General features: G+C 37.7%; 6 protein-coding genes across 8 annotated transcripts; 3 read left to right on the top strand and 3 right to left on the bottom strand.

Moving 5' to 3' along the window:
- Positions 1–372: 372 nt before the first annotated feature.
- Positions 373–2,451, bottom strand: LOC113770170 (glucan endo-1,3-beta-glucosidase 13-like). Its single transcript, XM_027314561.1, has 2 exons — positions 991–2,451; positions 373–711 (listed from the first exon to the last, which is right to left on the bottom strand). Exons 1-2 carry the CDS (start codon positions 2,426–2,428, stop codon positions 677–679), a joined length of 1,473 nt encoding a protein of 490 aa, XP_027170362.1. The 5' UTR covers positions 2,429–2,451; the 3' UTR covers positions 373–676.
- A 7,179-nt stretch (positions 2,452–9,630) lies between these two features.
- Positions 9,631–10,798, top strand: LOC113770561 (small ubiquitin-related modifier 1-like). The gene is made up of 3 exons (XM_027315058.1): positions 9,631–9,817; positions 10,244–10,393; positions 10,497–10,798. The coding sequence occupies exons 1-3, from the start codon at positions 9,743–9,745 to the stop codon at positions 10,560–10,562; spliced, it is 291 nt and encodes a 96-aa protein (XP_027170859.1). The 5' UTR covers positions 9,631–9,742; the 3' UTR covers positions 10,563–10,798.
- A 2,458-nt stretch (positions 10,799–13,256) lies between these two features.
- On the top strand, positions 13,257–17,800 carry LOC113770869 (endoglucanase 11-like). Its single transcript, XM_027315484.1, has 5 exons — positions 13,257–13,518; positions 13,682–13,894; positions 14,245–14,445; positions 14,789–15,043; positions 16,754–17,800. The coding sequence occupies exons 1-5, from the start codon at positions 13,282–13,284 to the stop codon at positions 17,417–17,419; spliced, it is 1,572 nt and encodes a 523-aa protein (XP_027171285.1). The 5' UTR covers positions 13,257–13,281; the 3' UTR covers positions 17,420–17,800.
- Positions 17,801–18,294: 494 nt separating this feature from the next.
- On the bottom strand, positions 18,295–20,612 carry LOC113770887 (50S ribosomal protein L30). Of its 2 annotated transcripts, none has more exons than XM_027315506.1 (4): positions 20,478–20,612; positions 19,427–19,675; positions 19,140–19,292; positions 18,295–18,580 (listed from the first exon to the last, which is right to left on the bottom strand). In XM_027315506.1, the coding sequence occupies exons 2-3, from the start codon at positions 19,616–19,618 to the stop codon at positions 19,152–19,154; spliced, it is 333 nt and encodes a 110-aa protein (XP_027171307.1). In that variant the 5' UTR covers positions 19,619–19,675; positions 20,478–20,612; the 3' UTR covers positions 18,295–18,580; positions 19,140–19,151. The 2 variants fall into 2 exon arrangements, with proteins under 2 accessions (XP_027171307.1, XP_027171306.1); XM_027315505.1 differs by having other exon boundaries at positions 19,427–19,638.
- Positions 20,613–22,584: 1,972 nt separating this feature from the next.
- On the top strand, positions 22,585–23,500 carry LOC113770266. Of its 2 annotated transcripts, none has more exons than XM_027314685.1 (2): positions 22,585–22,799; positions 22,910–23,500. In XM_027314685.1, the coding sequence occupies exons 1-2, from the start codon at positions 22,716–22,718 to the stop codon at positions 23,210–23,212; spliced, it is 387 nt and encodes a 128-aa protein (XP_027170486.1). In that variant the 5' UTR covers positions 22,585–22,715; the 3' UTR covers positions 23,213–23,500. The 2 variants fall into 2 exon arrangements, with proteins under 2 accessions (XP_027170486.1, XP_027170485.1); XM_027314684.1 differs by having other exon boundaries at positions 22,585–22,805.
- Positions 23,501–23,750: 250 nt separating this feature from the next.
- On the bottom strand, positions 23,751–26,732 carry LOC113770636 (aspartate carbamoyltransferase 1, chloroplastic). The gene is made up of 6 exons (XM_027315157.1): positions 26,384–26,732; positions 25,393–25,941; positions 25,183–25,322; positions 24,634–24,807; positions 24,200–24,436; positions 23,751–24,103 (listed from the first exon to the last, which is right to left on the bottom strand). Exons 2-6 carry the CDS (start codon positions 25,925–25,927, stop codon positions 23,996–23,998), a joined length of 1,194 nt encoding a protein of 397 aa, XP_027170958.1. The 5' UTR covers positions 25,928–25,941; positions 26,384–26,732; the 3' UTR covers positions 23,751–23,995.
- Positions 26,733–26,986: the final 254 nt, after the last annotated feature.

Here is a 26,986-nt window from a genome sequence, read left to right as displayed (position 1 = left end):
TTGAATGTTGGGTGGTGGCTTAGTGATATAACAACATAGGCTGGTCCAACTCCATGTTAAGATTCATGAGCTTGGGCTCCCATTCCATCGTCAAATCTAATATTTCTTGTGAAGATTTCTGCACGCCAGCCACAAGCTCTCGCAGGAAATCTGTAGTGAATTTTAATCCTTGTCTTGAAAGCAAATATGATTTAAGTCGTGGCAGAGTAGAGTAAATTTGAAGCCACAGATGAGGCACTAACTAGAGACCATTCAAGTTTCTAGAGAGATTGATTACTAACTAATCATGATAGATATCTGATCACGGGAGAGGAAGAAAGCGTTGAAGCATATGATATAGCCGACCTCAAATTCTAAAATTGCAACCAACCATGGAAAACTGGAACTTTCACGAAATCTAATCATCATCATCAACGCACCAAAGAGTAGGTATTTAATTACGGAGAACAAGTCAAATAGCCATACCAACCCGATATATAATACTACTACAGTACTACTCTCTCTATAAAAAAAAAAAAAAATGAATTACTTACATGATAATTTTAAAAAATAAAATAGAGTCCCTGAAGCCAACATAGCGCAGCAACAAAAATTCTGACCTAACTCCACAATAAATTCCCTATGTAATAAAGGGCCACTAGTAGTAGTACAATCAGTTTCCATCGCAATGTCCCTGTCAATAGCCCGTCGGATAGTTGCAGCTCCCATACTCTGCAGTACAAAACCAAGTCAAATTTTCCATCGATACACACATAATTATCCGGAATCAAATTGGAGAATCAACCAATAATTACATTGCTAATTATTTAAGTATCCATCATTTGAGCAATTAAAGGTGGCTAAAAAGTATAGCACACGGGTGAATATAATCAGGTTCATAAATTAATAATGCAATATATTCATTAGCACCCCCATGAAAAAGCAAATCCCCCCTCCTTCCTTTTTTTTTAAAAAAATTACTACTAGTATAGTATTTTGAAGAGAACTTACCGGGAGATTGAGAGACCACGTAGGCTGCACCCCCAAAATAACAGGACCCACTTCTTCGTGCATTCTTCTGATAATAGCTATTGAAAGCGTATGATGCATGGGCCACAAGGGTGTTCGGATTGTAACACGTGGCACCGCGCTGAATCGGACGGCAATCAGCAGCTCCTTCCCCACAAGCATAATCCAGTGCGTCCTTCAACTTCTCCTCCCCAGCATCTCCACTCGCCACGCACCAAGTCTGGCCCGCGCTGCTGGGGGAAAAATCACCACCGCTGGATGTGGACGGAGGCTTCGTCGCCACCCGACTCGTGTTCGACGGCGAAGCCGTGGGTGCCCTGGCCAAGGCCTCCAGCGTCAGCGGAACATCGTAAACTTTCTGCTCGCTCGGATAAAAGAGTCCATAATTCCTCTCGGAGGTGGGCCCCGTCTTCTGATTCTCATTGAACAGAGCAAACAAGTAGACGTTGAGCGGCTCGTCGGGTCTCAAAGGGGTCCCACCACCCGCAAGCACCCTGCGCACCAGGTTTCCGTTGTACGACGCCGCATTCTGCTGGCTTGCACCCACTTCATTTTCGTCCCCCTTGGACGGCCACCCGGTTTCGGACACCACGACTTTGACGTCTTTAAAACCCACCGCATTCATCGCTGCGAAAACGGCGTCGAGTTGGGCATCGAACAGGCTCTTGTAGACCAGCCCGTTATTCGGGTCTGTTACGCCTTTGTTGTTGCGAAACAAGGCGTAGTCCAACGAAATCGTGTCCGTGTTCGCCGTGTAAGCGAAGAACGGATACGCATTGACCATGACATACGAACCGGTTTGTTTCAAGAAGTTCAGCATCGGTTTGATCACCGGCTCAATCAGCCCCGACTTGAACGAACCGGAGGACGATGGGTACGAGGTTTGCAGTGCGCTGAGAGCAATGGGGGAAGATATCTTGATGGCGGAAACGTTGTACTTAACCAGCGAAGAGTAGACGTTTTTCATGGCGGGTACGAGGAAAGGAGTGGTGTTCTTGGGGTCCACGAAAACTTCGTTCCCGACGGCAATGGCTTCGATGAGAGTTTTGGGGTAGTAAGCAAGGATGTTGGACTGCACCCACGAGTCAGTGTAGGATTGGCCGGCAGCGGCGGAGGAAAGCTGTTCGTTGGGAAGTGCAACGGTGACTGAGATGCCGGAACCGGAGAGGGCTGAGAGGACATTGGAGTCTGTGTCGTAGAGCTTGACTTTAGTGAGGCCTTGGGCTTTGAGAAGCTGGACGACTTGGGGCGGGGATGGGAGGTCGTTGGCAACACGGCCGTAGTTGATGGCAATGGAGCCGCCGGCGGAGAGGGTGGAGGGGAGGGAAGAGAGGGAGATGAGGGAGAGGAGGAGGAGGAGGAGGAGGTGCGGGGCGGAGGGAGTTGCCATGATGCTCTGGATCTTTGGTACGCAGAGCATCGAGGAAAGAATCTAAGGGGAGATTTCTTTTCGGTGTTACAAGTATTTGGTTCTAGTTCTATGGTGGTTTTATAGATAGAAGTGCATGGAACTTGCTAAGTTTACTTACCGTTGTGGTATATTTGGGCGGGGGGAATTCAGGTAAAATAAAAGGATCGTGGAGTTAGTGGGGAAGTGTGTGTGGGAACGTAAAGATGATAAGAGGGCCGAATGGGAATGGGAATGGGAGATGAGATGAGATGAGGAGGTGGAATATTGGGACAACGTGGCCAATTATTGATGATTGATCTCATCCAAATTGTAAAAATGGACTTGATAAAATAAAGTAAATTTTTTATCCCAAATATATATTATTATTGTTCTTTAGTAGATTTGATTTGGCATTGATGTATTTATTTTTGAATTCTTGTCCTCTATTAGGCCTTACCCCATGAAATTGCCCGAATGTAAGCACACTGTCAAGTTGCAAATTTTACAACGAAAAATCAGAATTGGAAAGAGGAAAAAAAAAAAGAAACTCTTACATTGCCTTACCTTGGAACTCACCTTCGTTTAAGTTCTCAAATTTGGAAAACGATTTCAAAAGTTTATTGGTCAGTGGTAGTTTACAAAGAGTACTTAGTTACCTTGGAAGTATGAATTGGTAAGATTATGTGGTGCCCAAGTGGACGTGGAGTCGAGGCTGGTGTCACCCACAAATTCTCTGTCGCTGCTATTTTGAGCTCCCCAAACTTTTCCAGACAAAAAAATATATTGGGTAAAAATAACGGTGCCGGGTCAAAGAAAAGTATGATATTGGGTAAAATGTCGCAATCTTGTTGGCCTACTTCCTTCCTCGAAGAGAAAAAATAAATGCCTCCCCATGCTAGCAGTAGTATTTGGGGTTTAGGATCAATCGAGTGTTTATTCCATGCCAGTAGTAGTATTTTTTTAAGAAGTGCAAGTGAAATGTTGGGTCATTTTACCATAGTAAACATTAAAAAAAAACAAAATTGTCATGTCTAATGTAACTCTCTTCTAACAGACTAGTTTTTAAATGAATTAGTAACAAATAAAAATCAGGTGCCACAGCAGTAGTAGTTTGAGAAGGGATCATTTTCTATCGAATGCCAAATTCTGGTGACTCTTGATGCCTAAAAGCTAAAATACAAAAATTATTAAAGGATATTTATCAAGCAAATGAACTAGCCGTCCTTTTAACTTCTGGAATTACTCATTAATGTACATGCTTACAACCTATAGTTGTATGGTTTCCACCTTATGGACAAAATGTCAATTCATGATGATCTTGTTGAAATTATCTGATTTCACCAAATATGAACGTTGGACTCGATCACTTGCCAGCTGTGATTGGCGTTTCGCAAGAGAGTCTTATTATAACTTCAGTTGATGCTGGCCCAGGTCAGGTCATGTCACTGTACGGATGGAGGCGCTACCATTTTTCTAATTGCGTAACGGCCCAAAATCTGTCGCACGGGAAATTAAGTCAAAGTCTGCAGCCTCGGAGATATAGCATGTTAAGTTATCGAACTCTTGACTGTACTTTGATGAATATGAATGCTATTAGTGACATTCAAGACGAATTATAAGCTACAATTCAGAGTGAGAAAAGTGGCAAAATAAGGAGGGGGAATATTAATATTAATATTACTATCATGCTTTTTGTAATGTAATATGTGCGAAATAAGAAAATGATTAAAAATATAAAAAAATTTTAAAAAAATGCGTTTATAATATAATCAAATAATTTCCTTCAAATAAGAAACTATCTGAACACATTTAAAAGAATAAAATACTCTATGCTAGTGGTGGCCCGAAATCATAATCCTACTGCTATTGCTCCATTTTTCCTTGCTTTCATATTTCAAGTTGTGCATATGTCTCCATCAATTCATTGCTTCGAGGGAATAACAAATCTTTGCTAGGGGTGTTATCGAGTCGAGTTCGAGAAAAATCATATTCGAGCTCGAACTCGATCACAATCAGTACTACTCGAGCTCGAGTTTGAACTCGAACGAGTAAATAAATTTGGACTCGAGTTCGATTCGATAAAATAAAATTAAACTCGAACTTGACTCGTTTGAATTTGAGTAAATATCAAACCCGATTTACTTGAGCTTGAGCTCGAGTTTTAAATTAAACCTATAAATTTTTTTCAAAATATATAATATAAATATAATATGAAAACTCGATTAAACTCGTCGAGCACTCTAGTATTTATTTTTGGAGTTCAAACTCGACTCGTTGAATGTAACGAGTAGATCGAGCTCGAGCTCGAGCTCGGTCAAAGCTTTTGACCAAGTCGCTTGCAAGCTACTCGCGAGCGGTTTGACTTGATTGTATCCCTAATCTCTATCCTTGGAAAGGGATTTTTCATCAAAAAAATTTTCACGCTTTTTGTAAACATATTTTTCAATCATCTTTTTACCTCACATATATCAAATCGTTACAATGCATTTTTTATTACAGAAACTCTAAAACATGCAATCTAAACACGATAGCAAGAAGAACACGGGCCAGATGTTGGATCAATTCCAGAAAATAAGCCACTCGGTTGGTACTATATGAGGATTGAGGTCGTTTGGTTGAGAATGTAGTAATACGTAATGGACCCTTTTTATTAGCAGAAAACACGATACTAACGACTAACGTAGGAGGACCTGCAGGCCTCCACCCAAAAGAATAAAAAACCGTAGGAGGACCATTGTTTTGTTTAAGGCGCGTCTGTATCCACCAAAACAGGGATTTCAAGGTTTTCGTCAACCACTAAAACCTACGTGGACTTTATCAAACAAAAGCCTGAAGATCATACGTGGTAATTGGTAAACTAATCACTACTAACCATTCCGACAATCAGACGTAACTCATCACTAGAGGTGGCAAAATGGGCGGGATGGGCGGGATTTGCTTGGGTTTGAGATGGAACCGAGTCATATGGGTTTGGGCCCAATCTTACCCATATGTGTTTTGGGACTAACTTGGGCGGGATCATTTTGGGATGGGTTTAGATTGATCCCGCCCAATACCCAAATCCATTTTCTACATATTTTTTTTCCTTTAATTCATTTTTTATTTTTATATAATTTTAATATTTTTGATTTATTAAATTTCTTTTAGTTTTATTAAATAAACATGCAAGTGCTTTATACTCAAGATTCCCACCAAAAATTGGATTAACAAATAAAGGAAAAGATAGATATACAGTCATATTCCAACATATATCAAGATGACCAAGGTCCTTAGGATGTTGAATATTTATCCTTATCATTGTCCAAGGATGACAGGTCTAAACTAACTGAAATGCTGGAAATTCTTGTGGATAATGACTAGGAAGACTACTAGATTATATTCGCTGGTATGACTATAAAAATTGTTAAAGATAATTTTTGAATCTAAGATTCCGTTTGGATTGACTTTTTTTTCAAAAAATAAGTTTTTCAAATACAATGTTACAGTAATATACAATAACTCAAGAAACATCCCATCCATATTAATATATCAAATATTTCAAAAAAATTTTATAGTAAAAATTTTTCATATACACTGCTACAATAAAATATTTCAAAAACACCTACCAAAAACAGCTAATCCAAACGGAGCCCTTGCCATTTGAGCCCAATGGGTACCCAAGTATTTCCCATCCTTTCCCATTCATTAATGGGTATAGTTGGGATGTGTCCCAACTTAAACCCAATACCAAATTATAATACCCATCCCGCCCAAAGTTCCTTTGGGAATGGGTAGCCCATTGGGACTTGGGACAAATTGCCAGCTCTACTCATCACATACAAAAACATATTCCGAGAAGAAGGATGAGAACAGGCCAAATCTCGACAAAGCCAAATCTTGTGTCTCCAGTTTTAACCGTTGCTTTCGTCCTTCATATACAACGGGATGCAACCAAGACTGATAATTATTGGAAATGGGAATGCGTTAGGGCTCCAGCAGCCAATCAGGAATTTCGGCATGACATTGGCAGTGGAGAGATAATGACATTTTAATGGATAATATCATCATAAGCAGTTGTGCTTGCGTAGATTTTTCTTTTTTTGTTTTGGATCAGAGGTTAAATGAATCGGGATGAGGGGCAGGAGATGAACCGCTCCTCAGTTGTTCAGTGTTCACGGCCAAGATTTGTGCTTGCATGGATTTTTCTCTTTCTGTTTTGGGTCAGAGGTTAAATGAATCCAGATGAGGGCCAGGAACGGTCATCAGATGGACCGCTCCTGAGCTGTTCACTGCCAAAATTTGGTCCCAAAAAATTATACGGTTCAGATCACTTCTTGTATCTCGTTTTTTAACAATGTGTGTGAGACCCACAAAAAATTTTTCTAAAGTTATACGTTGTACAAACAAAATTACACCGTATGCAAACAAAATTACGCGGTGTGCAAAATGCACAACCGTTTCTGCCCGTGGTCCAATGAATCCATACTCCTCTGTCTAAATCAATACTTTATCCGATTATCATTATTCATTACTCATGATACATGAAAATTTCTACAGTCCCTTTAAAGCCATTCCCTCAAATCAATATTGCTCCATATTTTTGAATAATTCAAACTACAATAATAAGATTCAAAAAACACTTATTTACCATCTAACGATGAATTTGACTTGAAAATATAATACCCAAAAGAAACAAACGGCAGAAGAATCTCAGGTAGTATAGATCACCACAATGCATCGAACTTGTGGAATAAAGACGGAGGCTTTTTTTCTTTTCTTTTTTTTTTTTGAAAAAAACCTGGCAAGGCAATTACGGTTTAGTCTGTATTGTGCATTATACTAATTGAGTTTTTCTTGGAAAACATAATTTATTGTGTATTACTGTCTCAGACAGGAGAAACATGATTAGATTATGCTTGTTCTTTATTGTACCTCAAAATCCGGATGAGATAGATAATTTACAATTTTAACACTTTTCGACTTGAAATAAAGATATCCCGTCAGCATGGCTCTCCAAAACCGTAGAATTTTCACGAAAAAGGGAACTCATTTTCTATCTTTTAAGCTTAGAAGTCATCTCCTAAATGAATCAAGTGATTGATTATAGAAAATCTCCTGCCTTTCTTCCTTTGGCGTTGTCTTACAACACTTTATCCCAAAGTCGGTAGAGGCAGTTGAGAAAATGTGATTTCAGTTTAATGCTTTCGCCAGAAGTGGTGTAGTGAATTACTCCACGACTTGCCATAGGAAGCAATTCGTGTAGTCCTGTGATGATCCTATCAAGTCTAAACTCTCCATCAGTTGGTGGGCTTTTCCCTGGCCAGTATTTCTTTCTACACAAATTCGTATTCCTTTTGTCACCTTTCCGAATAGTAGGTGCAACTTATATCCTAGAGAAGTTGGACAACACTCCCTTTGGATTAACTGTTTTTGGAAATATTTTTGAAAAATTTTACTGTGTATATGAAAAATTTTTACTATAAATATTTAATATATTATATGAATGAAATTTTTTTGATTTATTTTTATTTGTGTATTACTGTAGTATTGTATTTGAAAATTTTATTTTTGAAAAAAATAGCCAATCAGTTTTTTAGATTGTGAGTGCATGGTAAAGTGAAAATCAATATAAGGATGTAGATGTATGTTTTGATATTTATGCGTTTGCTGGCGTAAGCCTTTTTGAGTATTGAATAACAAAAAGCGACACTTGTGCAAATACATAGGTGATAGGTCGGCCGAGATTGTGGCCTCTGCTCCTTCAATCATCATTTGATCAACCACCAAAACAAGACAGTGGCTAGTGTGTGGGGGATTCATTAAAATTCAGGCATGTCGGCCTACTTAGTGCCTAAGCTAACAACCCAACACGGGGACGACGGAATGGGGCGGCATTGCTCTTGGATCTCCATAAGCGGTTGCACTTGATGCTGCCAGGTTATGCTACTACTAGTTTACTATCTTTTGCCGGTTTGGCAAACAAGTTTTTAACTAAATTTGTCTGTAACAATTTTAAATACAGTTATTTTTAAAAAAAAATTCAAAAAAATTAAATTATATACTTCAAAATATCCAAAAATTTACACATTTCAAAATTTTTTCTTACAATTTATACAGTAAGTTATAGTAAAATTTTTACAGTAAATTATAGTAAAATTTTAGACAGACATCCAAAAAAAATTCATTTGTCAAATGGGACCTAAGATTTGAATTTTTTTTTTAAAAAAATTTCCCTTTTTGGTGAAATCTGGCATGTTATGGTTGGCAAGCATAGGCAGGTAAAAAGGAATGGTTGGTTTTCAACTATTGCTAACTACTAAAGCGTGCGTGACTTTGATTGAGCAGATGATCGCCAATGCCTTTGTGATTGTGGCAAAGTCAATCGAAGTTCTGCGCTTTTGGGGTTGGGAAGGAGGAGTAGGTAACGGGCCTTGTCGCAAGTACACGCACTCTTTTGTGTTGAGAATTTAATCCATACTTACGGATAACTCCCATGGGTGGACAATAATTGGTCCATTAAGTAAAGCCTTGTTCACCTTTGGATTAGTTATAGCAAAAATTAATTACTAAAATTGACACTAGAGAACAATTAGAATTAGTAAAAGCTAATCTTTTATTGACTATAGATTTTAGCCTTTTTTGGTTCGTAAAAGAAATTTATATTTTAATACAAACGCAAACAAGAACATTTTAAAAACTGCAGAATCTATAATCAACTACAATAATCCATCACGAACAAGAGCAGGAGTTTTTTTAAAACAATTATTTTTGTTTAACGAGCAAAGTTCAAGCATTATAAAGAAAAATGGGGAATCGATAGGATTTGAGAGTCGAACCAGGGTAACTGCAGCATGAAAGAGCCCTTCGGTATTTACATTAGTGTGATTTCAACAAAAAATTGTTACTTGAGTCAACATGTTTCAAAGAACGTTAGAGCTCATTGGGGAAGTTGAAAAGAATTCGTGCGGAGATTCTAAGAAATTGGGCTTTTCGTGGAGCACCGACACATCCTAATTGGGCCAGTTGATATGATGATTGCTTTTCTTGGAGAAACGACACATCCTACTTGGGCCAGTTGATATGATGATTAAGTCCAAATAGCATCTTACACGGGCCAGGGCCATATGCACATTTTGATTCCCCGTGAACAGTCGAAATATCATGCGACAGTACAAGCCTTTTAGATAACCAATCTCGCCCATTGATCATGTTCAGCCCCACTACATCTTAGCCGTCCACTTCCCCAATTTCACCCAAAATTCACTTCAACATTTGGCAGTGCCCGCTTTTCCCCGAAGTTTCTACATCAGCGGCGGCCAATTCAACGGCGTCAACAGCGGCTGTAATTGGAGGAGGAGCTGGAAAATGTCAGGCGTCACTACTCAAGAGGAAGATAAGAAGCCCTCTGAGCAACACATTAACCTCAAAGTCAAGGGACAGGTCTCCTATTATTTTGGCTTTTGTATTTTTCTGAATGTTTTATGTTTCATAATCTTTGTCTTCTAGCATGGTATAACTCCGTTTTAGGGGTTTCTTTGTTTTCCATTTTCTTTCTTAAACAGTTAACGCGTGTAAAATGTTTGTCAGGGTTTCGTTTTTGTTTTGTAGTACTATGTTTCTAAAATTAAGTTATTTTTAGGAATTTGATTTTTCTTGTGCTATTCTCCGAATGTTTGTGGACTATTATACATGGATCTGTGCCATGTTCGAGTTAAGGTTCCTAAGCTAAATTTCGCTTTATTACTTGGTGTTTTGGTGCTTCAATTTCCTGCTGGCATTTAAGCTCTTGGCTAACATGATCAAAATATCTGCATTAATTTTTTTTGGCCGTTGAACAAGTAGTCGATGACGGTGGTGTTTGTGTAGGATGGGAGCGAGGTGTTCTTCAGGATAAAGAGGAGCACACAGCTGAAGAAGCTCATTAATGCTTACTGCGAGAGACAATCTGTGGAACTGGGCTCCATGGTATTCTTGTTTGATGGCCAACGCCTCCAAGGGGAGCAGACTCCTGAGCAGGTTACTTTCCTTCTTTCCTTTTAAGATGTCTTTCCAAGACACTACTGTTATGTAATTTGCAATCAATCCATTTAGTTTTGTTTACATTTTATTTTGTACACAGGTGAGTATGGAAGATGGTGATGAGATTGATGCTATGCTGCACCAGACTGGAGGTGCCTTTGCCTAAGCGTTGATATGATGGGGGAATCTGGAAGGCTTGATGATATTGTAAATTTGTAATATTAAAAAGTGAGATGTTACTTTTAACCTTGAGGGCTTTTATATGTATCTATATATTAGTAGTTGATGATGGATGCTAGAGGTGCTGTTCTGGATTTTTGACGTTATGACATATAGTTACCACGTTTGGTAATTATCTTTTAGATTCGATGCTTTTTCATCAGTGTTTCAGATTTTTCTTCATTTTTGTTGTTGTTGTTGTTGTTTTCCCTTGGCATGGTGCAGTTTTTAACTTGTGATTATGTTCTTCTCGTTTGTTCGCCTGTTCTAGGGATGAGGGCAGATGCATATTTCCGTCAGCAAGCTTCTCCGGAAGCTAGCTATTAGATCAAAAGCAAAGGTGTTGTTGGTACAATTTCAATGGTTACCGGATTCTGGGAGACTGAGCGACCTAAACTAACTGCTTGCAGTCCTGGGAAGGAGATGTAAATTGAGCATCATATCATAGGATAGATTTGTTGGAATGAAGACGTCTGACCACATTAGTCATGGTAATTGGAATGAAGCCTGTTCTGTTCTGTTCTGTAAAGTACAGAACGAGACAATTTATTAGAGGAGAATGGTTTGTAGGTCAATAATTCTGAAGGCTCAAAAAAGTCCTTTGCAGCTGTTGTGATTCGGGTGGGGGTTACATTGCAGACTTCTAGGATAAGCATTTTCTTGAGCAGTAACGACTCCTCTGCTTCGTACTGGCTTCATTGTATCAATGGAATGTAGTTGCTGGGAACACCATTTGCATATTTGTTTTACTACCAATCTTGACTGCTTCATGACCTTGGAACACCATCTACATCTTCCACTTGTTCTACATCTTCCATTTGGATTGGAAGTTGTTATAAAAAAAAAATATTATACTATAGTGATGCGACATATGTAAGATAGATAGAAATGTGATTAGCAAATGTGTTCAGAGATTTTTTTTTTTTAAAAAAAGTCCATGATAATTTACAATCCAAACATGCTCAGTTTGGGAGTTGGAATTTGAAGAGGAGAAAAGATAAGTTTTTCCCTTGTTTGGAAGTTTGAGATGAGAAGAGAACTGGATACAAATGGAGCTTTTTTTTTTTTTTTTTTTTGGTATTTCGGTTAAAAGGCTCTCCAAAAGTGGAGATGAATTGAGAGATAACCAATTAAAAAGCTCCATAACTTTTTCAAAAAAAAAAAAAAAGAATTTTAAACAACAAAATGGTAACGCCTAGTTAATCCAAATCATTCATAAGGGTTTCATTCAATTTTTCTACGTCTTTCACTTCTCTTCTTTTCTTCTCTCTTGTAAGTTGTCATCTTGTCTCTTTCCTTCTTCGTTTTTTTTCCTTTTTTGTGTTTTTTTTTTTCAAGTCTAAACTCTCAAACAAGCGCAAGAGTCGTTCTCATTGACGAGAAAGGACCTTCTGCGGATTGCCTAGTTAAGGCCAGGAGAAGAACAAAATCCTTTTTGAAGAGAAAAGAGAAAAAAAATAGAAGGTGGACAGGAAATAGGAATGGAAGAAAGATGGGGACCAAGGATTACATCCGATTAAAAAAGAAAAAAAAATGCTACATCCCTATGATTGGTGATTGGGAAAAGAAAAGTGCTTAATAATATATTATAGAGTATTTGTGCAAAATAAATGTATCGAAATAATAGTGCAGTAGAGCTGGTTAGGGAATTATAGGTATACTTACTCGCGCATGGTAGTAGATTCACAGTTACGAGTTGGTGGAACAAGTGCATATACTGATCCTCAAGTAATGCTATACATGCCACTGGCCATTTGGTCCAGTGGTCATCACCATTAAAGGTGATGCTGGAGGTCAGGGGTTCAATCCCTGCCTCCCACAAATTTGCCACAATTTGTGGCGGTCTTAATTGACCTTCATCGATGGAGTCTGTACTCACATCGAACCCCCTCCCCTTCCCCTTAGACTAGGCTAGATTAGGTTATAGGACATCTATCGTTTAAAAAAAAAAAAAAAAAAAAGTAATGCTATACATACGACCGTTGACCGGGGGGATAATGATCTTCTTGTTCAGTAGTCCACAGTGGAATAATAGAAGTACTACTAGTAATTTCTTAGACGGAACCAGCACGTCCTAGTCATATTGATCCTTCTGCAAGAATTCCTTTGTTTGGATTCCATTTCTCTTCAAAAAAAAATTTTTTTAATATTTTTCCTGAATATATTTTTTAATCACTTTTTTTTTTTATTTCACATACATTAAATCATTATAATATTTTTTTTCTACAAAAACTCCAATAAATAATAATTCAAACGAATTACGAAAAACAACCAACAAAAGGCTATGGCAAAAAGATTGTTCTCGTTACCCTTTTGAAGGACTCTGTTTGGATTGACCATTTTTTCTAAAAACAAGTTTTTCAAATATAATGTTACAGTAATACATAATAATTCAAAAAATATCTCATCCATATATACATTACTACAGTAAAATTTTTAAAAACACCCCAAAAAATAGCTAATCCAAATGGAGTAAAAAAGGGGGAAAAAAGAAATGGAGAAAATTTAAAATTCGAAAATCTAAAAAAAATAAACTAAAATTAGAGACATAAGCCACGTAATGGCACAAGCGAACTTTTTTAAAGAAGTCACATGCCTCAGATGTACATACGAAGGCGAAGAAGAAGAGGGAAAGGTGGAAGTGACTCAAAAGCTGAGAGAGAGTAATGGAGGAAGAAAGGAAATGCAAAGCTCCCAGGAGGCAATGGGCTGCCGCTCTAGTCTCCATCTTTGCCTTCTTCCACCTCCTCCCTTTCTCTGAATCTTCAAACCATTCCCGTTACAGAGAAGCTCTTTCAAAAAGCCTCCTTTATTTCGAAGCGCAACGTTCCGGTCACTTGCCTTACAATCAGAGAGTCCCTTGGCGACACCATTCTGGCCTCACCGACGGTTTGGAACAAGGGGTTCGTACGACCACAATCTCACCTTCTTCTTCTTCTTCTTCTTTTTTCTTCCGTCACATTCTACTTATTATGATCATATACGGTACAGCGTGTAATTGGAACATTACTTAAGATTTTCTTGTACACTTTTTTCATGTATATATATATATATATAAAAAAATAGGCGGACTTGGTAGGAGGTTACTATGATGCAGGGGACAACGTTAAGTTTGGTTTGCCAATGGCCTTTACCATTACGATGCTTTCCTGGAGCGTCATACAATACGGGGAAGAGATTGCGGCCGCGGGCGAGTATCGCCACGCGCTCGAAGCAATCAAATGGGGGACTGACTATTTCATCAAAGCACATTCTCAGCCTCATGTCTTGTGGGTTCAGGTAATTTATACCCAGTTTTACTGCACCCAATTATTAAAAAATAAGTGACGACGAAGCAAGCGATTCAAATTTCAAACTGTTTTTCTTTTTAAGCAAAGAAATTATGCCCATGTTGAAAAAATTATGGACTTGTCTAAAGTCTATATGTAGCAAGACATGCTAAGTCATATCAAATGTTCCCTCACGCGCCGCATTCTGCCCCGAAGAAATTGCTCCAATCACGCCGGAGACGTGATTTTATTCATTCACACCATAGATTTTTTGCGTGGGTCCAAATCTTTTCTGGTCAAATATTTGTGCAAACAAACTGTTTTTGTCCTAAGCATGTCAAGTTAACGTTGATCCTTCAGGTGGGTGACGGGGACACGGATCACTACTGTTGGCAAAGACCGGAGGACATGACGACGTCCCGAAGAGCTTACAAGATTGACGAGGATCATCCGGGTTCGGACGTCGCCGGAGAAACGGCGGCTGCAATGGCGGCAGCATCCATTGTGTTCAGGAGAACCAATCCTCATTACTCCCACCTTCTCTTGGATCATGCGCAACAAGTAAGTTGAGTTCAGATGGTTAATGAGGTTGTTATAACTTGTTAGTTAGAGGGATAGGTACGTGGGGTTTGATTGATCTTCACTAGATTAGATTCAACTAATTACGTACACAATTCAGACTATAATCTATACCCGCACGCAAATTCAATTCAATTCAGACTGCTTGAATAGAATATCTTTGTGCTATGCTATCTGTATGATAGCGACCAACCAAACTGAACTAAAGGAGAATGTCTAGTTGTTAGTGAATCTGATTAATGTAAGTAAAGGTAGTATAAGTATTTCTTTTGGAGGTACCGTTCAGCTAATCAAAGACTTAGGTTTGATTAAATTTGTTGCGCAGTTGTTTGAGTTTGGTGACAAGTATAGAGGGAAATACGATAGCAGCGTAGGAGCGGCGAAGGGGTACTATCCGTCGGTGAGTGGTTACATGGATGAGTTGTTGTGGGGAGCATTGTGGCTGTATAAGGCCACCGACAGGGCAGATTATTTGAATTATGCAATTGGAAAGGCTCAATTTTTCGGTGGGATCACTTGGGCCATGCAAGAATTCAGCTGGGATGTCAAGTATGCTGGTGTCCAGGTTATTGCTGCCATGGTAAACTTGCTTTTCCCTCTTCCCATTTTTTCCACTGCCTCATCCAAGACCAACACACTTTAGTTGTGGCTCTTTTTAGTTGCCTTTTTCCCATTTCGTGTTTCACTGCATCGTTTCTTTTGCTTTCATTTCAGAAATCAACCAACACACTTTAGTTTAAAGTTTAAGGTTTTACGTACAGAGCCCAGGTGAATATCATTTCATATATATCGGAAATACTACCACTGTGGTTAAATCATCATTTGATTAAAATGATGATGATGATATGGTGGTACCTCCAGCCCCAGTATGCAGACCTGCCCATCCGCCGCCATTAATTTTACTGTTAGGTGTTGAATAATTTGGGAAGGACAAAAGGATGACCCCTCCGACCTCCAGAATCCAATAATCCAAAAGATTTCATGTCTTTCTCAGCTATCAACCACATTATTTGAGCGGCAAATAGTAGTAGATTGGGGTACTGAGTGCAAGACAGAATTAGGAAAGAAAGCAATTAAAACGTCACATTATTATTGTTAGATTCATGCACAAGATTCGCACAGATTCCATGACGGTGGGGAAGAATTAGCTGTTCTTAGGGTCCGTTTGGTTCAGTGCAAAATATTTTCCGAAAAATCTTTTCCAGTGTTTGGATGCAATTAGACCACTGAAAACCTTTTTTTTTGGGAAAATGATTTGCATCCTCTAGTGGAAAACCACTTACACAATAGATCTTTAGAAGTTATTTTTTCCACTTGCCATGAGTTATGAACCTAATATTTCAAACTGCCTATTCGTATTACCATTGCATATTCTTATGGAACCTTGCTTTCTAGTTTGGAAAAGAATCAGTTTATGCCTTTAAGAATGATAGACAACGTAGAGCAGAGTACTTGCAGATAGAGCTGCAAACGAACTGAGCCGCTCATGAGTCAAGATCGAATTCGAGTTCAAGATATTAAGCTCAGCTCGAGTATATATATATATATATATATATATTATTTTTTTATTTTAAGTATATATATATATTTTTTATTTTTTATTTTAAGTATATATATATTTTTTATTTTTTATTTTAAATATATATTTTTTTTTATTTTAATAGTAAAATTACATATATATTCTTAATATTTTATTATTTATTAAGAAAAAATATTATTTTGTTTATTTTTTAAAAAATAAAATAATTGATTGGAGCTTGAGCTTTAAATTGTCGGCTTGTCGAGCTCGAGCTCGAGTTCGAGTTCATTAAAATTAAGTCAAGACTTGGCTCGATTAGATCAAAACTCAACTCGACTCGTTTGCAGCTCTACTTGCAAATATTTTGTCGAAATGATATTTTAAAAATTAACCAAACATCAGAAAAATATTTTCATGAAAAATGTCTTTCGCTGAAAATATTTTCTCATGGAAAACATTTTGCGTCGAAACAAACGGACCCTCAGTATAATGATAACGGGGTCGACTTGCTAATGGCCCTATTTGTATCCCAGACTGGGTCGGTCAGAAGGAAAAGCAAATGGGATTCATCCCATACATTCAATACTGCATTGAAGGTAAAAATTAGAAATTATTTTCCTTTTTGAAACTGATGAAGCTTGATGGGGATTGTGATTTATGCACTAGGCAGCACTAAATACAACAACAAATCAATACTTGAATAAAATTGAAAATACTTTTCCCTGTTTAATGGCTTTTCTACAATTTATCCATACGTTTCCTTTCATGCAGCTGGGAATGAAAAAAAAGCATGAAGAACACAGTCAGATTCTCCAAGAATACCGCTTCAAAGCAGAATACTACATCTGTGCCTGCCTGAACAAGAACAATACAACCAATATACGTCGCACCCCAGGCGGCCTCATCTACATCCGCCAATGGAACAACATGCAGTATGTTTCATCTGCAGCATTTTTGCTTATAGCCTACTCTGATCATCTCCGAGCTGCCAATCAAAAGCTCAATTGCCACGGAGGAGTCTTAGTGGGTCCAGATGATATATCATCCTTCGCGAAATCACAGGTTGATTACATCTTAGGCTCTAATCCGATGGCCATCAGCTACTTGGTTGGCTACGGTTCAAGGTACCCCCAGAGGGTGCATCACAGAGGAGCATCCATGGAGTCTTATAGGAATAACAAGGGATTTATCGGATGCACACAAGGTTATGATAACTGGTATGGACGCCAGGAATCAAATCCTAATGTCCTGGTGGGAGCACTGGTAGGTGGACCAGATATTAAGGACCAATTTAGAGATGGTAGGGAAAATTATGTGCAGACAGAAGCCTGCACTTATAATGCTGCGCCTCTTGTTGGAGTTTTTGCTAACCTGCATGCATTAGAACAGAAGAATACTAGTCACGTTTTTGATCCTCCGTTAATTGCTTCAAGCTAGAGCCCATGTACAGTAGAGGAGTCAAAAGACAATCAAGGTGCCGTTATCCCACCTCAAATAATCTTTGCAGATTTGAAAAAAAACCAAATGATATAGGAAAAAAAGAAAAGAGTGACAAATCTTGTGTGAAATTTTGGTGTTCAACATCCTTGTATTTTCCTCCAATTTGACTTGGAGATCATTATCATTTTCTATGCTATACTTTGAGTAAAGGGCTACTCGAATACAATGGGTTCCACTTGCAATTCACCACCTTCAATTTCTACCACTACCCAACAATTCTGAAGCATTAGAACAATCTCAAAAGTTAAAGACAAGCATGAACTTCCTTTTACCAGCTTTAGAAAAAAAAAAGAAAAAAAAGAAAAGGGCTAAGTAACCAGATAACTACTCAAGATTACTGGTATCATTTCTAAATCGTCATTCACCACCTTCAACTTTCTCAGAAATTTGACCAGATTTAAAGCCCGTTCAACAAACAGGGTTTTCTATATAAGCTGATGCATCCAACGATTAACATACACCAGACATGAGCAAAAATATAACATTTCTGGTTTTCTTTTGTTTCTCTCTCTCGATTCCTTGGTTAAATGAGCTGGAGTTGCTCTTGTTTCTTGGCTGGTGTTCAAGGTTGGAGAAGGTAAGAGAGGTTTTCTGTTTTTCCTTGTTGTTTCTCGGTTTTAGCCAACAGAGGAAGTGAATGGAACGTGGTTTGTTTTCCTTTCTTGTTTTCTCTCAGCCAACTAAGAATGAAGCACTAGCTTTGATTCTTCCATTAGTTCCTCCACTAGATATTAGTAATGCTTGGACACATGTGAAGGCAAGTATCTTCCACTTTTTCTTTTCTTTCTTTCTTTTTTTCTAATACCACAACATATTCTAAATAATACTAATGGTTTATGGTGTAAAACGGTTTTCTACAAACATGAGTGCCAAATAAATCCGACGGTTTAGTCCACTAATCTATGATCTCATTCCAAAAGAAAAAACCTCTCATGAAAAAAGCATTAACTGCCTATGTCTCTGCAGTCTGAACTAAATTTGCAACACTTCAAATTTTATTCATCCGCCAGGAGATTACAAGCTTTAACACAAGTTCGGCCACTAATGAAACTTCTGTTCTTCAAAGATCTGAATCACAATCAGTACTATGCTATGTATCTGCAGAACAGAGAACATTACATAAATGGAAGGACCAAACCAGAGAATTACACTAATGGATAAGACAGCAAATAAACAATTGCACGTTCAACTACATCGGATAAAGAAATGAAAACAGCACAATGAAGCATAGAATCTTATACACGAGCCTTGTATCCAACCCTCTTTCCTTCCTCCCAAATTCGATATCCTGTTTTAGTCACTACGTCATGTTTCAAGCCAGACAATTCTATTGCTTTGTGTCACATTTTAAATAAGACAATTTGCAATGACAATCTAGCTGCAGGAGACAATCTTAAATCTATTTCTCAAATCAATACGATTTCTTCTGTTCATCGTCATCCCCACTTATCTCATCTAACCTGAAATTTTACAAACATCATCCTGATATAATTTGTAGAGAAAAAAGGTCCAGCACTACCCTCACCAACCGCAAAACACATCACCATTTTACCTGTAGACACGTTATTAATGCTTTATCTACCTTCAAATGTGTGCTTCTGTGTCTGTGTTCACTTGTATGTAGAGAGATTAAAGCAGAAAAATAAAAGAAGCATGCCTCGAAGAATCTCTAAGATAACTGAAAGGATTCAGTCTTTGGGGCTGGATGATGACTAATAACCAACGGTGCTCGCAGAGCTCTGTGATTAGCGTCTCTTCGTTTCCGAGCCTCGTGCATTTCCTTTGTCTCAATTGCAACCAATCGTTTTACCTGATATGAACCAATACACATAACAGAAAGAATAGTAATGACTATTTGCAATCTTATTGAAGAATTGTCAGTTGCCAAACCAGAGTATGACCACATAAGACAAATATGTAGTTGGATCAAGCTAATTTCAGAACCTGCTGAAGCATTCCACGAACTGTAGGAGTATTTTTTCGCACAACTGTGCGGTTGCATTTGCGAAGGCGCAGCGCCTCTAATGTCCGCCTATGGAGCTCCCTGGTTCCAGGTATACCCCTAACAAGGGTTATGTAGAGCTTATCACTCCATTCAATTGGCACGCAAGCTTTAAAAGCCTTGAAAGCGCTCATTTCTTCCTGGTTGAGCAATGCTGTCCAGTTTCCAGATTGATCAGTAACTGAGTGTGGCTGTAACTTGGCAGGTCATAACATAAATTATCTTATTAAACCTAGCACTCAACAATAATCTGCTAGCCAAACAGGCAAAGCGAGAAAGAATTTGTTACCTAAGTGGTTAACAAAAAAGAAACTGCTTTGACATTTGAAACTCACAAGCAAATTAATGTGCTAGTAACTCTAGGGTGTTCATGAGCCTAATCAGTTGGACACTATGTTAAAGCTTGGATTAATTTTTCACGAGCATAATTTTGCAGAAAAGCTTTGCTTGGTTCTTCTATATGCAAATTCTCAAGTGTTATCCTTGTCAAGCAGAGCCTGAGCTTAAATAATTAAAAGGAGTAAGAAATCTTGCTCGCGTTAGATTTGATTACTTGACGAATCAATTTAGAACATATTGTCATTGAACAGAGCTCCAGTCTAGTATTGACAATTGAATAGCATGATTATGTTTTTCAGCTGTAGCTAAATCCAAGTGCCAATCACTTTAAACTTGACGTAAACCAAATAAAATCCATATGAGACTGGAAAAAGTTTAATTCCCCAAATTTCTAAACCTAGTAACTTGATAAAAAAATTTAAAAAAAAAGCGAAAAACTCTATAATCCAGAATATCCGTTTCACAAAAATCCCCAATCAAACAAGTTTATTCGGCTAAGCACAAAGACTCAATTTTTATTCACACCCCATGTTTACAAAGTAAGAGAAGCGCACAAATTTATTAGTGCATTGCGAATGCTGCTATATATGATGTAATTACTCTTGAACATCCGGATTAATAAAAGGGCAAGAAGAGTAGTACAAATGATGTTACCAAAGTGGTTTCCGAGTCCTGGGAGTTTCAGTTGGAGCAGAAGACGGGTGAGGTTTGTATTCCGGCTACAATGAAAAGTTTGAAAACTCGACTCCTGAGAGAAAATGGGCTCACTACTGAAAGGTCTTGGTCCCACCTGACTGAAATGGGTCGGACTAGAACTCAAATACTTACTTTTTCTTTTTTTATCCTACCATCCACCATACCTTTTTTTTTTTTTTTTTTTTTTTTCTTGAAGTAACCATCCACCATTCTTCGCAACCTTTTTAATTTTTATCTCTAATTGTGAGATATAAGATTTAAACTTAAATCCTTCCCTTCAACTCAAATTTTTAATTTGTGAATAATAATTTTCTTCACTAATATACGTCCAATAGCCGGAACACAAGATATGTCAGTATAATTGGAACCAGCAGTTGATTAAGATAGTTGATATATAATGAAAAAATATAAAAAAAAGTTATTTATACTTCCATTTTTTGTTAATCAGACACCCGCTATCATATTAATCATATAAATTTTATTTATTAGATTATATGATAAAACAAATGATGAAAATACAAATAATAAAAAATAAAGTGTAAATAACATTTTTCAAACATATACATAATAGCTAGGCAATATACATTGCGTAATTTACCCATCAAAAGCTACGAAGTGGTAAGGTAAATCATTCTCGTTCAGTGAGCACCAAACAAAGATGATGCATGATCAAGTGACATGCCACCTGATGCTTATCCTTCCTTCGGCACCTTTCCAGGCTATCATACTCAGTATACGTAATTGAGGCTGCGTTTGTGATTTGTTATTTGGGATAATTGCAGAAACCTCTCTTGAGATTTCCAACAGTTTTACTCACCACTCTTAAGGTTTGAAAAATAACACTAACCTCCTCTAACGTGAATTTGGGGCATATAGTTGACTTAAGATATGATAAATTTACTTCTATATCATAAGAATTTAACATTGTTAGTAAATAAATTTGGGGCAAAAAAATTAGAGCAATAAACAAGTCTAAGATAGCTAATTAAACAAAATTAACATTTACTTTATTAAGCACTGTAAGTGCACTTACAAAATGGCACCAATTGATGATCCAACATGGTGTTATTTTATGATTAACAACACTTGAGAAAACAATGCAAATAATATATTTTCTACATAGAAAAGAAGCAGAAGCAAGAAATATGTAGGAGAAATAAACCTCCAAAGAAGGCTTCATAGAAGAATAAGTTTTGGTGGTTTTGGTTGGATTTATTTCATCTCATGCATTCATGAAACAAAAGAAGAAAGAAAGTAGAAATCAACGCAAAATCTGAGGATTTTTCAGTTAAAAATTTGTGACAATCAGAAGATGATAGGTAAGTAATTTGTTATCATCTCAATTTAATACACAAAGTTGTGGTGTTAGTTATAGTATGATAAAATTGTTGTGTTGATCATGAGAGAGCATAACTATGTACGAAATATAGTAAATAGTGTAAAATCAATATACTATAAGGATTAATCTTTTCAAATTTTGCATAGTTGTCATTCATCCAATGCTGATAGTATATACACTGTCAGTGTAGGAAAGATTTACTCATACTATAAGGATTAGCATGACAATAAAAAACTATCTTGTACTGATCAAAGGTGAATTTTCTTGTTTGATCAACAGTCACTTTATATGCTTTAGAATATCAGATTTCTGAACATATGTTTGTTACTTCTTGTAGATTTTACTGCTGCCATTGTTCTTTTTGCACATATATCCTCTAAGTTTCACTAATTGTTCTCATCTTTAATGTTTTTCATTCTTTTACTAATACAACCTTGCAAGAGGCAAAACGAGTACAAATGAAACAAAATTATTATCTCACTTTTCAAAAGATTTTTTTAATGGCACTTTCTCTAACATCGGCTAAAGTTGCTATCAAAATCTTAAGTTCAGGGGAGTTAGTGCTATTTACAAACCTTAGGAGAGATGAGTGCAACTATCAGAAACCTCGGGGGAGGTTTCTGCAATTATCCCTAAATATTTTTGCTGCCTGCCACGTGGCAGACTAGTGTCTTCAAGCTATAAGCTTTGCACCAGTGACTTGCTGGCCTTAGCAAGTGATGAAAAGGTACATAGCCAATTCAATTTCTTTCTCATTATTTTCAATTCTTCTGGTGCTTTAGGATCACCGAGACAAAGAGTAATCAGGATTTGTGTAAACCAACAATTCTCTTTCTTCATCACTGCTCGAATTCAGTATGGGAGGCAAACTTCTGCAATTCTATAACTTGTCACAGACTTGCCGAATCAGATGTCTACCTGTCAAACCCATTAGCTTCAGGGTACAAGTAATCATCTAATTCCTTCCTGTTCATGCCTTTTTTTTCCTTTGTTAAGTGTTTTAGTGTTTGCAGTTTACCTAAGACATGGTTTGTCTGGTGATGGTGATCAGATGTATAGCCAACTTAGCAAGCAGGGACAGAAAGAAAATGGTTCAAAAAAGAAACCAGACCACCACCGAGATGGCCGTCCAGCGGAGAGAGCAGCTTCGACGGCTGAAGAGTTCAGACGAGTGGCGGAAGAAAAAGCTCGCCAGGGAACAACTAGTCAGACCGTAGAAAAGGAAGCTGATGCGTTTCAAGAAACCATGGCTGGTGACACCAGTTTTGAAACTGTGAAAGAAAGTTTCAAGAAGCCTCCTGGTAGGGGAAACATCCACAAGACGGGTGATGAGAGTGATCCCGTGGAGAAATAATCAAGTCTTTGCAATTTTCCAAGGCTTTTGTATACATGAAAAAGAAGTCAAGTGATCAGTCAGAACCCTTTTTGTGTTATGCTTAGACGTTTGATTCTGGGATTTTGTTCTTAATTAATGTAGTATTTAAAGTGCTATATGATCCAGTCTTTGATTGCATGGATGTTTGGTTTGTTCTTGTTCTGAAACACTAGGTGAAATGGCTTTTTGTATGTAATATTTGCGAGATAAACTGCAGATCTTTTCGTACACAGTGCTGAAAGAAATAATTGCTTTTATCTTATTTTCAACTCCGTTGAAAACGGATGACCATCTTGTATTACTACTACTACTACTACTACTACTACTACTACTACTACTACTACTACTTGAATAGAGAATTTTCAATCTTCCTATTCTGGATGGACGTATGTTTTGTTACAGATTAAGCAACGCCATGAAAAATGATATAAACTGCAAGCAACGTGGGGAAAGTTGGAGCAAAGAGTGCAAATCGCAAGGATTTGGCAAATAGTAGCCAAATATATCGATTTCATCATGCAGAACTGAGGGTTTTTCATTTCTCGGGCACATCATCATTGATTAGAATCGGAAAATGCAGCAAAAGTTAGCCATCAATGTGTGCCAAAGTAAGGTACAACTCGGCAGCAAGTATGAATTTTGTGCTCATATCAATCGTCAAAGGAAAATTAGCCAAAAAGCCTCTTAAAAGTGAAACCTAGCTGCTCCACATAGAAGCAAGCACCACTCGCTACTGTCGGAAAGAAAACCCATGGCCGTCTTCTACCAACCAAGAAGTAAAAGCTTTAAAAGAGCCATTCTAATGTAGAGACCATTCTTCGCTTGTCTGAAGTAGGCAGCTCTTGGATCTTTGTCCACATCCACCGTTATCTATATTACAGAGTGAAGGAAAACAGCTGGTAATCAGGGAAAATTATGGATGCCAAGTATCACCTAAAATCCTGCTAGTACGGGTGGCAAGCTTACCTCGTCAAGCCTTGGGAGAGGATGCATCACTACTGCATGTTTTTGCAATACATTTAAGACGTCCTGGTTAACAATATACTTGCCTCTAGCTTCTTCATAAAGATCAATCCTTTCTCCAAATCTTTCTCGTTGGATTCGGGTTTGATAAATGACGTCACATTTAGAAGCAACATCCATTAAATCTGCACTTTCTTCCCATTCAATCCCCATAGATGTCAGATAATCCTTTATGTCATTCTGAAAATACAGTTGAAAAGAAATTGCTGAGTGGCAATCCTCTGTTTCACATGTAATTAAGCGTCCAAATTATTAGCAGAAAGCAGGAGGAGCATGACTCCCAGCCTCTCTAAATCAACAAATTAAGTTTATTGGAATTGCTTTGAGGATGCAAAAGCAGAAGAAAAAACCAAATTTTGAAAAATACTACACCGTACCTTCATTCTTACAACATCAGGTGACACAAAGTAGATTTTCACATCATGGTACTTGGCTAGTAAATGAGCAAGTGATCGAACTGTTCTTCCATAGGCAAGATCTCCAACTAGTCCGACTTTAATTCCATCGAGCTTTCCAATCTCTCTTTCAATGGTGTATACATCAAGAAGGGCCTGTGTTGCAACATGTGATAGAAATTATTGACAAAACATTATTGCAAAGAAACCAAAACATGAATGTATTGCCCCAGAAAAAATCAATGGAAACATGGAAAGATCTTATTTAGATGCTTGAGACATTCCACATAATCATTAATATTTGGAAGTTGGATGAGAATTGCAGTGGAAGTACTTTTAATCCCTCCAAAACCACATCCCATCCAGAATCAAGATAACACTCCGTATCGCAGAAATGCATGCTACTAATTCACAACTTTTGAGATACTTGTGACAAATGGAGATGAGTAACATTATGGACAAACCATAACCAGCAAAGCAGAGCAGAATCTCGAAAGAATTATCAGGATTAAATTAAACGTAGCAGAAAACCTGAGTTGGATGCTGTCCGGGACCATCTCCAGCATTAATAATGGGAATGCTGGCTGTTGTTGCTGCTCTTCTGGCAGCACCACTTTCAAAGTGTCTCATCACAATTATGTCTGAGTAACCTTCAACTGTCCTTATAGTATCTGCATATAAAAAGCCCAACTTACAATGGAAACAACAAAACCACTTGTCAGGGGTTTGGAAAATGACTACCTTCAAGTGTCTCGCCTTTTGCTGCTGATGAGAACTCGCGTGCATTTTCTGTCGTCAGAACCTCCCCACCCAAACGCTTCATGGCAGACTCAAATGACAGCCTAGTCCTAGTTGAGGGCTCATAAAAAAGTGTGGCCATTAGATACCCTTTAAGAAGTTGACTTCCAGGAGTATTCTTCTCAACCAACTCCATCTCACGTGCCACTTCAAATATTGCATTCAGTGTCTCTCTGTCAAATTGCTGAGCCTCAATGACATCCTCAAGTTGAAACTTATTCCCAACCATGACTGATGGTGTATTCTCAACCTTGAATGCACTGCATATGATTCTATTCTTGGAGACTAACCTTCCATTTGGTTGCAGTTCAAAAGGAATTTCGACCGACAAGGAACTAGGCTTACCACAAATTGATTGCTTTAATTGCAGGATTGAACAACTGTAAGTATGCTCATTAAAAGTATTGGCCCACATTGTCCGCGAAGCAAGCTTACTTCCATGCAATGCATATGTAGAAAATGCAGCAGAAGATGCCATTACAGTAGGAATATCTACCAAACAGAAACATGAGAAGTTCTTATTAGAAAACTTTCTCACTAGAGAAGGAAAATGAGCAATAAAATTAAAGAAACTATTGAAATCATTTAGGAATAAGAAACAGCAACACCCAGGGTGTGACAGACTTAACAGCTGAGAGAGGAAAACAAACACAGAATTCCCAGGCAATGACTCCAGAGAAATATAGTACACATTGAATCAAATTACAAGATGATGATTGATGTAGAAATCCCTTTTTGTCTTTTACCTTAAATGCTCATTCTCAACTAAATCTACTCGAGTACTTGTCTTAGGCATTTTATCAAGCACGTAGAGGCTATCAACGTAAACATCCATGGCCTGCTCCGAATACAAAAGCATTGATGCAAATGCCGCTTCAAGTTGTAGGCTACGATCAGGCAAAAAGTTTGAGAAAAGAAGGGTAGTGGAGAGTACCTCAAAATCCGAATTTTGCGCCTTGCGGGATGGCTTAGAAAAGGCTTCCAAGGGTGTTCGATGGAGACTGCGAAATTATGGAACCCAGACTAAATTTCACCGTCCATACGTATCATGGATTTTCACTACTATTTTGTTAAAAGGAAATACTTATAAAAGCCGTTTTCAAATATTAGAATTTACATACTTTCAGGTGAGCATCAACATTTCAAGCTTTTTTTTTTCCGTTGATTTTCTCCAAAGAAAATCTTTAATGCTCAAACTTTCTGGTCATTAGGTGCATTTAAACAGGCAAAGAACTGAAAAACACCATATAAAATTTAAAGGAAAAAGAAAACGGCAAGTAATTAATGGTCGGGACTCGGGACTCGGGATCCTCTGTCCAACGGCATATCTGTCCAAGTCTCCTGCCTCGAACAAAACGACGGCGTCTTAATCTAGAACTTGTTGACGTGGCTTACCTTTTCTATCCTGTCTTTTCCTTTTGTTTTTGTCAAAATTCTACCGTCTTTCGGCTTCCCCTTTATCCAGATTTCAAGTTTTACTTTCATGCGGGGTAAAAAACACAAAAAAAAATTACTACTATCATTCTTTGTGAAAAAA

Source organism: Coffea eugenioides, chromosome 5 (genome assembly GCF_003713205.1).
Source record: "Coffea eugenioides isolate CCC68of chromosome 5, Ceug_1.0, whole genome shotgun sequence".
In the NCBI taxonomy this organism is placed as follows: Eukaryota; Viridiplantae; Streptophyta; class Magnoliopsida; order Gentianales; family Rubiaceae; genus Coffea; species Coffea eugenioides.
The sequence above is the reverse complement of the archived record's forward strand: the minus strand, read 5'-3'. Positions and strand labels throughout refer to the sequence as shown.

Coding starts and splice junctions, on each gene's coding strand:
- LOC113770170 (XM_027314561.1), bottom strand. CDS start 2,428: ATGCTCTGCGTACCAAAGATCCAGAGCATCATGGCAACTCCCTCCGCC. Junction 712..990: donor CGTGGTCTCTCAATCTCCCG/GTAAGTTCTCTT, acceptor TTTGTACTGCAG/AGTATGGGAGCTGCAACTAT.
- LOC113770561 (XM_027315058.1), top strand. CDS start 9,743: ATGTCAGGCGTCACTACTCAAGAGGAAGATAAGAAGCCCTCTGAGCAA. Junction 9,818..10,243: donor ACCTCAAAGTCAAGGGACAG/GTCTCCTATTAT, acceptor GTGTTTGTGTAG/GATGGGAGCGAGGTGTTCTT. Junction 10,394..10,496: donor GGGAGCAGACTCCTGAGCAG/GTTACTTTCCTT, acceptor TTTTGTACACAG/GTGAGTATGGAAGATGGTGA.
- LOC113770869 (XM_027315484.1), top strand. CDS start 13,282: ATGGAGGAAGAAAGGAAATGCAAAGCTCCCAGGAGGCAATGGGCTGCC. Junction 14,446..14,788: donor TCTTGGATCATGCGCAACAA/GTAAGTTGAGTT, acceptor TTTGTTGCGCAG/TTGTTTGAGTTTGGTGACAA. Junction 15,044..16,753: donor TCCAGGTTATTGCTGCCATG/GTAAACTTGCTT, acceptor CCTTTCATGCAG/CTGGGAATGAAAAAAAAGCA.
- LOC113770887 (XM_027315506.1), bottom strand. CDS start 19,618: ATGAGCGCTTTCAAGGCTTTTAAAGCTTGCGTGCCAATTGAATGGAGT. Junction 19,293..19,426: donor TTCGTGGAATGCTTCAGCAG/GTTCTGAAATTA, acceptor GGTTCATATCAG/GTAAAACGATTGGTTGCAAT.
- LOC113770266 (XM_027314684.1), top strand. CDS start 22,716: ATGGGAGGCAAACTTCTGCAATTCTATAACTTGTCACAGACTTGCCGA. Junction 22,806..22,909: donor CCATTAGCTTCAGGGTACAA/GTAATCATCTAA, acceptor GATGGTGATCAG/ATGTATAGCCAACTTAGCAA.
- LOC113770636 (XM_027315157.1), bottom strand. CDS start 25,927: ATGGCATCTTCTGCTGCATTTTCTACATATGCATTGCATGGAAGTAAG. Junction 25,323..25,392: donor AAAAGGCGAGACACTTGAAG/GTAGTCATTTTC, acceptor TTTTATATGCAG/ATACTATAAGGACAGTTGAA. Junction 24,437..24,633: donor CTGATGTTGTAAGAATGAAG/GTACGGTGTAGT, acceptor CTGTATTTTCAG/AATGACATAAAGGATTATCT.